The sequence below is a fragment of the Leptonychotes weddellii genome, chromosome 2, assembly GCF_054177405.1.
Source record: "Leptonychotes weddellii isolate Sample4059 chromosome 2, ASM5417740v2, whole genome shotgun sequence".
NCBI lineage: Eukaryota > Metazoa > Chordata > Mammalia > Carnivora > Phocidae > Leptonychotes > Leptonychotes weddellii.
This window is the reverse complement of record NC_138370.1, coordinates 114,850,876-114,864,817: the sequence shown is the minus strand read 5'-3', so window position 1 is coordinate 114,864,817 and position 13,942 is coordinate 114,850,876. Positions and strand designations below refer to the sequence as shown.

The following is a 13,942-nucleotide window of genomic DNA, read 5'->3' as shown; positions in this document are numbered from 1 at the left end:
AAAGGAATTTCTAGGGCTGAGAGATAGCCAGTAAACCATTAAAAAACAAGTAAGTAAATGCACCATCAGATAATGATGGTGCTTTAAAGAAAAATAAAGCAGGCTAAGGGGATAGAGAGTGCACCTAGAGGCAAACAGTGATCAACAAAATGAAAAGTCAACCTACTGATGGGGAGAAGATATATATAAGTGATATTTCTGATAAGGGATCATATCCAAGATATATAAAGAAATTATATATAATATATATATATACTATATATGTAGTATATATATTATATTATATAATATATATATATCAACACCAAAAAAGTCAGATGATCCAATTTAAAAATGGGCAGAGGACCAGAACAGACATTTTTCCAAAGAACACATACACATGGCCAGTAGGCAAATGAAAAGATGCTCAACATCATTAATCATCAGGGAAATGCAAATCAAAACCACAATGCAGTATCACCTTACACCTGCCAGAATGCCTAAAATCAAGAAGACAAGAAACAAGTGTTGGCGAGGATGTGGAGAAAAAGGAATCCCCATGCACAGTTGGTGGGAATGTAAAGTGGTGCAACCACTGTGGAAAACAGTATGGAGGTTCCTCAAAAAATTAAAAATAGAAATACCATATGATCCAATAATTCCACTAGTGGATATTTACCCAAAGGAAATGAAAACACCAATTTAAAAACATTTGCAAATAAAAAAAAATAATAAAAACATATTTGCACCTCTGTGTTTACTACAACACTATTTACAGTAGCCAAGATATGGAAGCAACCCAAGTGCCCATCAGTAGATGAATGGATAAAGAAGACACACACACACACACACACACACACACACACACCCTGGAATATTACTCAGCCATAAAAAAGAATGAGATCTTGCCATTTGCAACAACATGGATGGACCCAGAGGGTATTATGCTAAGTGAAAAAAGTCAAAGACAAATACCATATGATTTCATTTATATGTGAAATCTAAAAAACAAAACAAATGAACAAACAAAACAGAAACAGACTTATTAATACAGAGAACAAACTATTGATTGTGAAAGTGGGGAGGGAGTGAAATAACTGAAGGGGATTAAGAGGTACAGTCTTCCAGTTATAAAATAAGTAAGTCACGGAAATAGAAAGTACAGCATTGGGAGATAGTCAATAATACTGTAATAACTTTGTATGGTGAATACACTTAACATGGTAAGCATTGAGTAATACAGAATTGTCATATCACCATGTTGTTCACCTGAAACTAATATACCATTGTATATCAACTACACTTCAATAATAAAAATTTTAATTGGAAAAGAGTAAAAAAAAAAAAAAGGAAAAAAAAGTAGGCTTAAGGGATAGAGAGTGCAGGGTTGTGATGTCCAGGTTCTTTTATACATAGGTAGGGTGATTAGAGGAGGCCTCTCCCAAGGATTATATTTGGATAGAAAACTATTTTAAGTGATGGGGTGAACTGTGCATATAGCAGGAGACGGGGTTCCTTCCAAACAAAAGGAATGACAAGAGCAAAGGCCTTGAGTTATGGGAGATGTGTTGCATGTCAGAGCAATACAGGAAGGACGGTGTGGGTGCAGCAGGATGAGAGGAAGGCAGAGTGGGTAGTAACCAGAATCCAAATCATGTCATATCTCAGAAGCTTACGTGAACAATTTGGATGTATGATGGGAAGCCATTGAGTGGCTTGAAAACACAGGTCTAATTTACATTTAATGGGATTACTCTGTTCTGTTTGAAGAACAGTTTACAAGAGTAAAAGCCCTGTTGGAAGTAATCATAGTGAGATCTAGCCCCACATCCATTTGGATAGATATAGCCCAGATTAGATTGCTAGTGATAGAGAAGAGTCAGATATAGATATTTTCAAGGTTGTGCTTTCAGGATTTGCTGCCCAATCAGATAGGGGATTTGTAGGATAGAGGAATCAAGAATGATTCCCAGTTGCGTTGTAAGCAACTGGTGAATGATTGAGAAAAGGTTGGACAAGGGGAAAAAATATCAAGAATCTGATTTGAGACATATTAGCCTAAAGATGCATATTAACATCCAAGTAGAACACTCACCTAGGCAAATAAAATTAGAATTCAGAGGAGAGACTGAATTATAGGCATAAATAAAGTAATTAAGGCCATGTAACTAGATAAGATCATGTAGGTATGGAGTATATATGGAGACTAGGAAAATCTGGAGGTCTGAGCACTATTGTAGTCTAAAACTAGGAGATTAGAAATGAAGGAGGTGCCAACAAAAGAGACCAAGAAGGAAAAGCCAGTAAAGTAGAAGGAAAATAAAAAGAGCATGGTTTTCCAGAAGGGAAATGTTTTAAGACTATGGAAGGACTACACCTGGGTAGCTCAGTCATTTAAGCGTCTGGCTCTTGATTTCGGCTCAAGTCATGATCTCAGAGTCATGAGACCGAGCCCCATTTCAGGCGCCATGCTGCATGTGGAGCCTGCTTAGGATTCTCTCTCTCCCTCTCCTTCTGTCCCTCCCCACCTCTGAAACAAAACAAAACAAAAAGAATAGGAAGGACTGAGCAACTATGTCTTTTGGTGCTTAGAGTCAAATAAAGTGAAAATTGAGAATTATCCTTTGGCTTTGACAACAACGAGTTCACTCATTTTTGTGAACAGCTTTGGTGGAATAGTAGGGACTAAAACTACTGGTCTGAGTCCAAGAGAGTGGGAGATGAAGTAGAGATAAAACTTAAATGACAGTTTGAAGAGATTTGCTCTAAAAGACAGAAGGAAAGAATGGGATGAGTCCAAAAGGGGATGTACAACCAAAGGAGGATTTTTTTTGTGCTGAGTAAGAAATAGTATATCATGTTTGTAGACTAGTGAGAATCACATAGTGTATGATATTATGGATGCACGTTAGGGGATAACTGCAGGGGCAAAGTCTCTGAGTAGTAAGAGAGGGGATGGAATTCCATGCCCAGGAGAGGTATCAGGCCTCTGTAAGGGTGCAGGAGGAGATCCATCGTGGTTACCGAAAAGAAGACAAAAACATATGGATGTAGATCTGGAAAATTTGGTGGTAGAAGGATGAGGAAGTTATTTCCTGATTGCTTCTTAGTTCACCAAGAAAACTGAGGAAAGACCGTCAGTAGAGAGAACAAGGGAGAGAGTATTTGAGCTTTGAAAAGAAAAGGGAAGGAAGAAGGTATAAAATAGTTCTCTAAGAAAATGAGTTGCCAGATAGTGCTGAGAGCCCAGTGAGATCAATCAGCATGGTTCTGCAGTTTCATGAGAGTTGAGATTGTCTGCAAAGGAGTGATTTTAATGATGGGCCTTGGAATTCAAGCAGTGTAAGGGCAAGAGAAGGGTAATAGAGAAAGTGCTGGAGTCAATGAATTATTTTAAGAAGGATATTAGAGGTAGTGAGCTAAAAAAAATAAGATTAGATAGAGAAGCCATTGGAGGGTAGAAATAGGACATTTTCGAGGTAGTGCAATTATTGTTTATAGACAGCATAACCATGGGAGTAGATGGCTGGCTGGCTGGGGGCGGGGGGAGGGGGGCAGAGTGTTGGAGAACTCCTCAGTCTGTATAACACCATCTTGAATGATGACAGGATTACTGACAGAGGAAAGGACTGAGTCAGGTACTTAAATCTTTAATGAATAAGGGAGACTTGACCAATAGGATAATTAAATGTCTAAAGCAAAAGCACAGCAGTGGATTAAGTGATTTCATAGCATGTACTTCAGGGAAGTTGGGAGCTATTCTAGGTCAGCAATGGTCTGGAAGCTGAAATAAGAATTAAGAGAAATCTAGGGGCACCTGGATGGCGAAGTCAGTTGAGCATCCAACTCTTGGTTTCGGCTAGGGTTGTGGTCTCGGGATCGTGAGATCTAGCCCCACGTCAAGCTCCATGCTCAGCACGGAGTCTGCTTCAGATTCTCTCTCCCTCTGTCTCTGCGCTCCTGCTTGTGCTTGCTCTTTCTCTCTCTCTCAAATAAATAAATAAATCTTAAAAAGAAAAAAGAAAAAAAAGGGAAATCTCTATCCTATCTCCAGGCCCAGTGGTACAGGACTATAAGAATAAACAACCCCATCTGAAGAGAACTGCAGCGGAAGCAGTTTTCAGAGGATGCTAGAATGTTTAGAGAAGAGATGGAGCATGTAGATCTATCCAGTGGAAATGGGGAAACGTACTATTATCAGTTTAAAAGTAGGATTGAAATGTTACTGCAACAGTTCTTCTCAGAAGACAAAATAAAAATTGTTGAAATTCTTGATACCTTACTTAACCTGTTTTTCTTTCTTGATTAGGTTAAAATAATTGTTTTCGTCTCATTTCTATACAGTAGACAATATGAAACACCCCTTGAAGGCAATGTAGTTAATCAAGAGATTATGCTAAAACGGCAAGAAGAAGAAATGATGCAGCTACAAGCCAGAATGGCCCTTAGACAGTCTCGGCTGAGCTTGTATCCGGGAGACACAATCAAAGCCTCTATGCTTGACATCAGCAGGGATCCCTTAAGAGAAATGGCCCTTGAAACAGCCATGACCCAAAGAAAACTGAGGGTAAGTTAATTCTCAGATTACTGAATTTACACTTGGTCTCACAGGGAAATTTCTCTTTTTTTTAAGTTTTTACTTAAATTCCAGTTAGTTGGGCGCCTGGGTGGCTCAGTCAGTTAAGCATCTGCCTTCAGCTCAGGTCACAATCTTGGGGTCCTGGGATCGAGTTCCGCATAGGGCTCCCTCCTCTGGGAATCTGCTTCTCCCTCTCCCTCTGCCCCTCCCCACTGCTCGTGCTGTCTCTCAAATAAATCTCTCGCATAAATAAATAAAATCTTTAAAAAAAAATTCTGGTTAGTTAACATACTCACAGGAACATGTTACGCAAAATACTTTTAAGTTCTGTAGGTGTCCTGAAATTCCCTATAGATGAAATAGAAATCCCATATTAATTCTACTGGTGTTAAATGTTGGTTGATATTATGTTGGTTGATATTAAAATAAATATTTAGCTGTTTCATTATTTCATTTTTAAAATAACATTAGATGGATTTAGAATAAGATATTCTAAATACACTGTATATTTTTAAAGTATATTTATGATCCTTAAAGTCAATTTATTTATTTAGTATTGTAGGGGATTATCTTTTAATATTAAGAAATTTATTATCTCTGAAACCAAGAAGATCAGGAATAGAGTTCAGGATTGATTCAGAAGCTCAAGAATTATCAAGTACATTCCATCTTTCTGCTCTGCCATTCTCAGAATTTTGATAGTGATTTACTTTGAAATCAGAAGATGATCACATGAGCTTCAAGCATTGTATCTTTGTATTACAATATTGAAAGACAAAAGGAACAAATCTGCATCCTGTATCGGGGGGATTTTTTTTAATGTGTTTAGTTAGTTTACTTTTCTTTCAACATATGTCCTATATATTTTTATAAACATAAGCTCAAAATGAACAGTCTTCTCATGTGAAATATCTTGAACATTTTACAACTCCTATAATATTATTGTTAAGGGCTAGAAAGTACTTCATTATGTGAATTTATCATGTACCATGATTTCTTCCATCAGTTTCTAATTATTGGACATTGAAAATATTTTTTTTTCTTTTAAAGTTTTTATTTATTTGAGAGAGAGCACGAGTGGGGGATGGGAGGAGAGAGGGAGAGAAAGAAGCAGACTCCCCACTGAGCAGGGAGCCTGATGCGGGACTCCAATATGGGCTGAATCCCAGGACCCCAAGATCAGGACCTGAGCTGAAGGCAGATGCATGACCAACTGAACCACCCAGGTGCCACTGGACATTGAAAATATTTCTAATTTGTTGTTGCTATTGCAAGCAATGCTCTGATGAACATCCCTTTAGCTAAATCTTTGCAGGTAGCTTCCTCCAAGTAGAATAGCCAAGTCAAAGGCATGCACATTTTAAAACATTTGATACATATTGTCAAATTGTCCTTCACAATGTTTGTACAAATTTATGCTTCCTGTGTTCATGCCTGTTTCACCATATTCTTACCTTCTCTGGATATTGTCATTCTTTTTTTATCATCACCAATTTGATAGGTGAGGCAGTATCTTGTTTGTATTGTTCCTATACAAATAATTCTTCAAACATGAAATAAATAGTAGTAAAAGTGATAAAACCTAGGATGAATTTTTTCTTTTTAGTTCTGCACTTGTGTATTACCCACATTCTGTTTTGGTTTTTTTGTTGCTTGTTTCAAATAATTGTCTTTTTTTTTTTTTTTAAAGAATTGTCTCAAAAGCATATTTGTATGCCCTAGAGTTGATAGAATTCAAATTTCCCTCAAAGTTTTCTAAGGAGAAGAAACAGTACTGGGTGGTGAAAATTGTTTGAACCACAAATTCAAAGGCTTGGTTTCTATTGTTAATAATGCTGTTATATGATTTTAGGCAAATTTTTAAACCACTTTGTTCTTTATTGTGCTAATTTTTTAAATGTGGCATTGGGTTGAAATTTATAAGATACTGTCTACTTTTAAAATTGTTAGATTCCCATAAAATATGATTAAGCTGAAAGGAAGAAACTCAATAAGCCTCATCAATTTATCATGATCACCAATATCTTTGTCAAAATTAAGAACTAGGCAAGATATCATACAAAATAGTGTGGGCTTCCAGTAATTAAATGCACGCATAAACTATAACGAGCACGTATATATACACCTTTTTCCTAAATCATAATTTTAGAGAGCTAATGTAGAACATAGCTTATTAGAGATTCATAAATGGTATCCTGTATCTTTTTTTTTTTTTTTTTTTTTGGTATCCTGTATCTTTACAGTATGCCACTGTTATGCACCATCTCACTAAAAACCTGTGTTTCCTTTTAGGCAGTCAGTTTCTGGCTATTTCAAAAACAAACATCTCTTCATCAAAGACATACTATATCAGTGACTACAGAATGTGAACTGGTGGTCATTAAAGGACCGCGTGTTTTTTCTGAAAAGAGCAGGAAGGGCATGTTTTTAGTGCTGAGAAACAGTGCTAGTATTTGAAGGAACAATTACACCATTTAATTAATGTTCTTTCCCAAAACATAAATATTTGATTTTTTGTAGGTTACTTTTGGTGCAGAGACATTTTAACTTGTTTATACACTGTAGCTTTAGTTGATCTGTGTTAGATTCTGTATTCCCCAAGGCAGACCATTTTCTTTTTTTCTGCTCTATTTCTGTTCTCATTTAAAATGTGTCCTACTGGCTGGTTGAGTATTAACAAACCCTTAAAGTTAATGTTTTATTTAAATAGTATCTGTCACATGTTCCACACTTGGTTAATTGGATAGAATTCCCACATCAAGCAACAAAAGAAGAAACCAACAAAAATAAAACCCCAGTAAACTTCCTGAGTGCAAACTCATGCACGCACATTACTGCACATGCGCTCATGTGTGCACACGCGCACACAAACACACCACCTGCCTTTGGCCTCAAGATTAGCCCTTTCATTGTACTTTTTGCCCATTTGCACATTATCTTTCAGTCTGTTCTGAATTCTGCTTCCACCTGGAATCTTAACTTTTTTTAAGTTATTTCCTCAACCAGGTACCACTTTTGGGAGAAACTTCTGGATATGCAAGAGGTACAGGCAAGAAGTAGATTGAGAAGCAGTAAATGAAGTGTGTGGACTCCACTTTCCCCAGCTCCTGAGTCTCCCCTCTCTCCTGAGATAATGTTTTCTCACTGGGGGTAGCAGTGGGGGACAAAGGCTGATATCTGTAATATCCCTAACTGTCAACTATTTAGAAAAAAAAAGACAGTGAATGTCACAGGGTTCCAAGCACATGATTATGAATGGGTATGTGTATTTTGTAATTACAAAGTAGATGTCCTTTAACTATGATTTATTTTAGGATACATGAAACATCACTCTCTAAAACAAAATGAGATTGTGTTCAATCACTTCACACCTTAGCAGTACTAAACCAAATCCTTATCATGAGCTTGATAACTCTGTATTACTTCAGTAATTAAGGCTACTATTTTTTTTGACAGTCTGAGTTTATCTGAAGGCCAAAAAATGAAAAATTTGTAAAACAGTATGAAGCAAGGCTTTATATTTGACATCACTGGTAAAAAATGAAACTGAGGAAGAACTTCTGTTTACATTTGGTGTAAGGCATATTCCATTCCTGTCCTTCGTAAAAGCCACCATACTTCTTTATTAAACATTGCTACATTTGTTTCAGATCACCTAGTTCTATTGTGGTGGCTTTACATGTAATTTATTATTATTATTATTATTATTATTATTATAATATTTGCCTTTTAAGGAAAGACCTAGCCTAAGAGGTAAAAACTGTTGATTCTACTTATGTAATTCGCAGAATTTCTTTGGCCCTGAGTTTGTGAAGATGACGATTGAGCCATTTATATCTTTGGATTTGCCACGGTCTATCCTTGTAAGTAATAAAACCAACTTGTGTCACTCTTAGAAAATAATTTCAGTAATGACTTTTTTAAAAAAACAGTTAAAATTCTTATAATGTTTACTTTAATGGATATCATTCATTTTCTTTTTTTCAATTGTAGGCCAAGAAAGGGAAGAATGAAGATAACCGAAGAAAAGTAAACATAATGCTTCTGAGTGGGCAGAGACTGGAACTGACTTGTGATACCAAAACTATATGTAAAGATGTGTTTGATATGATTGTGGCCCACATTGGCTTAGTGGAACATCATTTGTTTGCTTTAGCTACCCTCAAAGGTACCAAGATATTTTAAGTTCAGGGTGTAGTATGGAAACTTGGCAACAAGCTTTCATACCTGTTATTGCCCAACTTGTTTTGGGAAATGTTAACTACATGAACATGTCAGCATTGAGAAGTAGGAGTTAGGAACTCCCTTCTCCTAATTAGGTTCATTGTGTTTTGTTTTTTTTTTTTTTAAGATTTTATTTATTTATTTGACAGAGACATAGCGAGAGAAGGAACACAAACAGGGGGAGTGGGAGAGGAGGAAGCAGGCTTCCTGCTGAGCAGGGAGCCCGATGCGGGGCTCGATCCCAGGAGCCTGAGATCATGACCTGAGCCGAAGGCAGATGCTTAATGACTGAGCTGCCCAGGCACCCCTAGTTTCATTGTTTTAATAGCTGTGTCTTTTAGCATCTTCTATACCTGACCGTGAACATTTTTCTTTAGCTCAGTATACTGAAGTGGATTTTAATTATTATATTTTGGGGACCATTATATATGTCAATTACCTACATATATACTCTAGAAATTAGTATCCTGCTAATCTGAATTTAAATATATAGCAGGATCCTATTTCTGAATCTCCACATCAGCTTCTTTAGCCTACTATCCTAAAAACATACAGTGTCTCTTTTAAATGTTTTCACTTCGTGACTGCAAATACATCATTTTACATATTTTTTAAGATTTACATGCACTGAACTTTGTGGCATTCCCAGTGGCCTCAGAGCAGAGCTTCAGTGAAATCACTCCTATTTATTTATCACTTAGAATTTCCATAGCTCCTTATTGCTTTGGAGTTGGGCTTTAATAAATCATTGTATTTATAAATTACTCTTCAATATTTCAAATTCCTGTTTACCTCAAAATTTAACTTACCTTAGGCAACAGAGTACCATAAATTGCAGTTGAGGATCAAATTATCTTAAAACCCTACAAGATTAGGATAATGTCCTTTTTGTCACAAAAGAAATGTTTTCTTCAATTTAGTTTATTGAATTCTTGTTTCTTAAAAACTAATAGTTCACGGGCGCCTGGGTGGCTCAGTTGGTTAAGCGACTGCTTTCGGCTCAGGTCATGATCCTGGAGTCCCTGGATCGAGTCCCGCATTGGGCTCCCTGCTCAGCAGGGAGCCTGCGTCTCCCTCTGACCCTCCCCCCTCTCATGTGCTCTCTCTCTCTCTCTCATTCTCTCTGTCTCAAATAAATAAAAATAAAATCTTTAAAAAAAAACAAAAAAACTAATAGTTCACTTTATAGAGTCATCCAGTAAACATTCAATTAGTGCCTACTAATGTTCTGTCACTTTACTACTTACAAGTTTAGACTAATCAGGTAATACCATTCACATGAATAATTAATCAGAATTTCTGTTTATAGTACACCTAATTTCTTGAACCTCCTGGATAAGTCAAATTTTATCGAAAACCTTTTATTTGGAAAGAGTCAATAATATTTAGATGGAATTACAAAATGATGAGTATTTTTTTCCTAGGTTTCAGTTGGAAGCTCAATAATAATAAATAATAAATAATATTTATTGAATGCTTACCATATGGCACATGCTTTACCAAGTGTTTTATATGGCTTAGGTCATTTGATCCCTACAATAATACAATAAGGCAGGAATTAGCACTATCCTGATATTACAGACAAGAAAATTGATGTCTAGAAAGGTTAAATAATTTAGTCAGTGTCACATGGACAGTAAATGATGTGGTGGATTTGAATCTAGTTCTATCTGCCCTTAGAACCCTGTCTTAAAAGACTCAGACAGGGGCGCCTGGGTGGCTCAGTCGTTGAGCGTCTGCCTTCAGCTCAGGTCATGATCCCAGGGTGCTGGGATCGAGCCCCACATCGGGATCCCTGCTTCGTCAGGAAGCCTGCTTCTCCCTCTCCCACTCCCCCTGCTTGTGTTCCCTCTCTCGCTGTGTCTCTCTCTGTCAAATACATAAATAAAATCTTAAAAAAAAAAAAAGACTCAGACATACCCTATTGCCCCCAGTCTGTAGGCAGTTACCTTCAGCATTCCCTGCCATACTTCTTAACAATCTTATTTTATTCTTGTGTGAAACTCCTTTGTGCAAGTCTGACCACCCCCCACCGCAAAAAAAAAAAAAAAAAAAAACTACGAAGGAATCAGAAGAAAACATTGAAGTATTTTTATCTGAGTGTTTCCTCGTTCTGTTTTAGATAATGAATATTTCTTTGTTGATCCTGATTTAAAATTAACCAAAGTGGCCCCAGAGGGATGGAAAGAAGAACCAAAGAAAAAGAGCAAAGCCGCTGTTAATTTTACTTTGTTTTTCCGAATTAAATTTTTCATGGATGATGTTAGTCTAATACAGTGAGTACACAAGTTTCTATTTTTGTCTTTTTGGCTTCTGGTCTTTGGACCCTTTAGTTTACTGATACTGAATTATTTGATTCAGTAAATGTCTTCTCTATCATAAAAGAAATATTTCCTTCAACATAGTTTATTAAATTCTTGTGCCTTAAAAGATTAATAATAAACCATCTTGGGAACTCAACTTATATGCCAATAATAAAAATCTCTCCAGATTCAAGATGAAGCCTAGATGTTTAGTGTGCGTTTATTTCTCCAGACATACCCTGACCTGTCATCAGTATTATCTTCAGCTGCGAAAGGATATCTTGGAGGAGAGGATGCATTGTGATGATGAGACTTCTTTATTACTGGCATCCTTGGCTCTCCAGGCTGAATATGGAGATTATCAACCAGAGGTAGGATTTGTTTTTTTTTTTCTCCAGGGCCACTTTCATATTGATATTTTTATCCTCGGCATAATTAAAAACTGAACCTGGATGATGTGTTTGCTATTTAGATCTGGAGTTGTTTTTAAGATGTATTTGAGAGAGAGAGAGAGAATTGGCAGGAGGGGCAGAGGGAGAGCAAGAGAGAATCTCAAGCAGACTCCACGCTGAGCCTGGAGCCTGACACAGGGTTCCAGTCCCACAACCCTGCGATCATGACCTGAGCTGAAACCATGAGTCAGATGCTCAACCAATTGCACCACGCAGGCGCCCCAATATCTGGAGATTTTTGAGGCTAGTTTGGTACCTTAGAGTGACCAGATTCCTCACGTACATTGGTATGTAAAAATCATACAGTGTAGCTTTCTCTCTCTCTCTTTTTCTTTTTTCTGTGTAAAATTTCCTGTTTCACAATTTCAGGATATCTAGCATTTACCCTTCTTTCTCCCAATTTCTAATTAATAGATATTAGGCACAAGGGTTACCAGCCAAATCTGGGTCAAAGGGATCTTCTGCCTTCCACATGGATCCATGCAGTAATGGGCTGAGAACCCAGCAGAGTTCACTGTACAGAAAGCAGATGTTTGAGGCCAATTGTTCCTGAAAAAAGTGGATCTAAGAGGAAGCAAGGGGCAAGAGTCAGTGCCACTTGAGTAGCATCCTTCACAACATTAACCCTAACTGTAGTGACATTTGGCCCTTGTTGTCTGTCTCTTTAAGCTTGCTAATCAGTTCAGCTGTTTACCTCACCAAATGAAAGAGAAAGAATGATGCATTTCCTCTAAAACTCACTCCTCAGGGAGAAGTCTAAATAAAAGTGTCTTACCTCTTGGTTGAGGCAAGAACTTTAAGATAGAAGGAAGAGGGCAAACATAATTGCTTATAAAAACATTCTCTTTTCTAGGTTCATGGTGTGTCTTATTTTAGACTGGAGCATTATTTGCCTCCCAGAGTGATGGAGAAACTTGATTTATCCTATGTTAAAGAAGAGTTACCAAAATTGCATAATACCTACGTGGGAGCTTCTGAAAAAGAGACAGAGTTAGAATTTTTAAAGGTAAGCATGCAGGATTACAAATGATAAAGTTTATATATTTTTTAAAGTAAGCAAGAAATATTGGAGGACATAGGTATCTAAAAGCTCAAGTGCCAATAACTGATACTATGCATTATCTCATCTCACTTATTCCTGACTAAAACCATGGTATTTTAATTATCCTGTGAAAGAGAGGACTAAAGCTCAAAGAGGAAATGTAATATTCCCAAAGTCAATGGCTGGTAGGTGGGGCAAAACTAATTCGAACCCTGTATCTGCATGGCTATGGATTCTCTGCTTTTATTCTGTTCTATACTCAAGATACATTATAAATGTATCAAGATACATTGTAAAGAAGTAACAACGGAATTTTTTGATAGAATTATTTTGCTTTGTTTTTTAAAAGGCTTAAAATTCAATTACATCCTTTAAAGACGGTATTTCATAAATGCTGACTAATTCACATAATGGAAGGGGGTCAGAAAAAAATGGCTTTATGGTTCCAGTTCTGCCATCAGCTTTCTTTGCGACCTCAGATAAATAGTCCATTTATGATCAGGAAAGATAGTATTGTGTTACTTCCAATAAGAATAGAAAATATAGTATTCTGTTGAGAAGAGAAACTTTCAGAACATTCTCCTGGTTCAGCTCCCTAGTATGTAATAGTATGCCTTCCATTTGCTCCATATTGAAGAGAGCCAAGGTTCCCAGCCCTAGAAGTATCTATGAAGACAAAGACTTGCTAACCCACATTTCCAAAACCAAAAAAGTTTCCTTGTGTCCCTTTGCAGTTAATCCCCCACCACCACCACCCCAGCCCTTGGCAACTACTGATCTCCTTTCTATCACCATAGTTTTTTCTTGTCTAGAATTTCATAAAAAGAATTATGCATTATGTAGTAGTCTCCTGTATCTTGCTCTTTTCACTTAGAAGTAATACTTTTGAGATTCATCCATGGTATGATGTGTATCAGTTTTTTTGGTGGTGGTGGTTTTTTTGTTGTTGGGGGATTTTTTTGATTGTCGTTGTTGGTTTTTTTCTTTTTTGTGGGTTTTTTTTTGTCATTCTTTTGCTGGGTAGTTTCCCTCTGTACAGATAAACAACCTGTTTATTTCTTCATTAGTTGATGGATATAAAGGCTTTATAAACTTTCAAATACACATTTTGATGTGAGCATATGGTTTTTATTTCTTTTGAGTAATTACCTAACAGTAGGGTTGCTGGGATCTATGGGAAGTGTATGTTTATAAGAAAATGCCAAATTGTTCTAAAGTGGCTGTCCAATTTTACAGTACTACCAGTAATATGTGAGATTTCTAGTTGTTCCACATCCTCAAAATACTTGGTATGCTCAGACTTTTTCACTTCAACTATTGAAATAGGTTAAGTGGTGGTATATCATTGTGGTGAGGTTAATTT

At 36.7% G+C, this 13,942-nt stretch overlaps 1 protein-coding gene across 1 annotated transcript in view; it reads left to right on the top strand.

The window, feature by feature from the left end:
- Positions 1–13,942, top strand: part of PTPN13 (protein tyrosine phosphatase non-receptor type 13) — a 203,483-nt gene that overhangs the window by 121,799 nt on the left and 67,742 nt on the right. The window contains exons 10-15 of the mRNA XM_081813137.1: positions 4,324–4,546; positions 8,347–8,421; positions 8,552–8,726; positions 10,905–11,058; positions 11,318–11,456; positions 12,391–12,543. Coding sequence (XP_081669263.1) covers positions 4,324–4,546; positions 8,347–8,421; positions 8,552–8,726; positions 10,905–11,058; positions 11,318–11,456; positions 12,391–12,543 — 919 coding nt within the window. The remainder of the gene's footprint in view (positions 1–4,323; positions 4,547–8,346; positions 8,422–8,551; positions 8,727–10,904; positions 11,059–11,317; positions 11,457–12,390; positions 12,544–13,942) is intronic.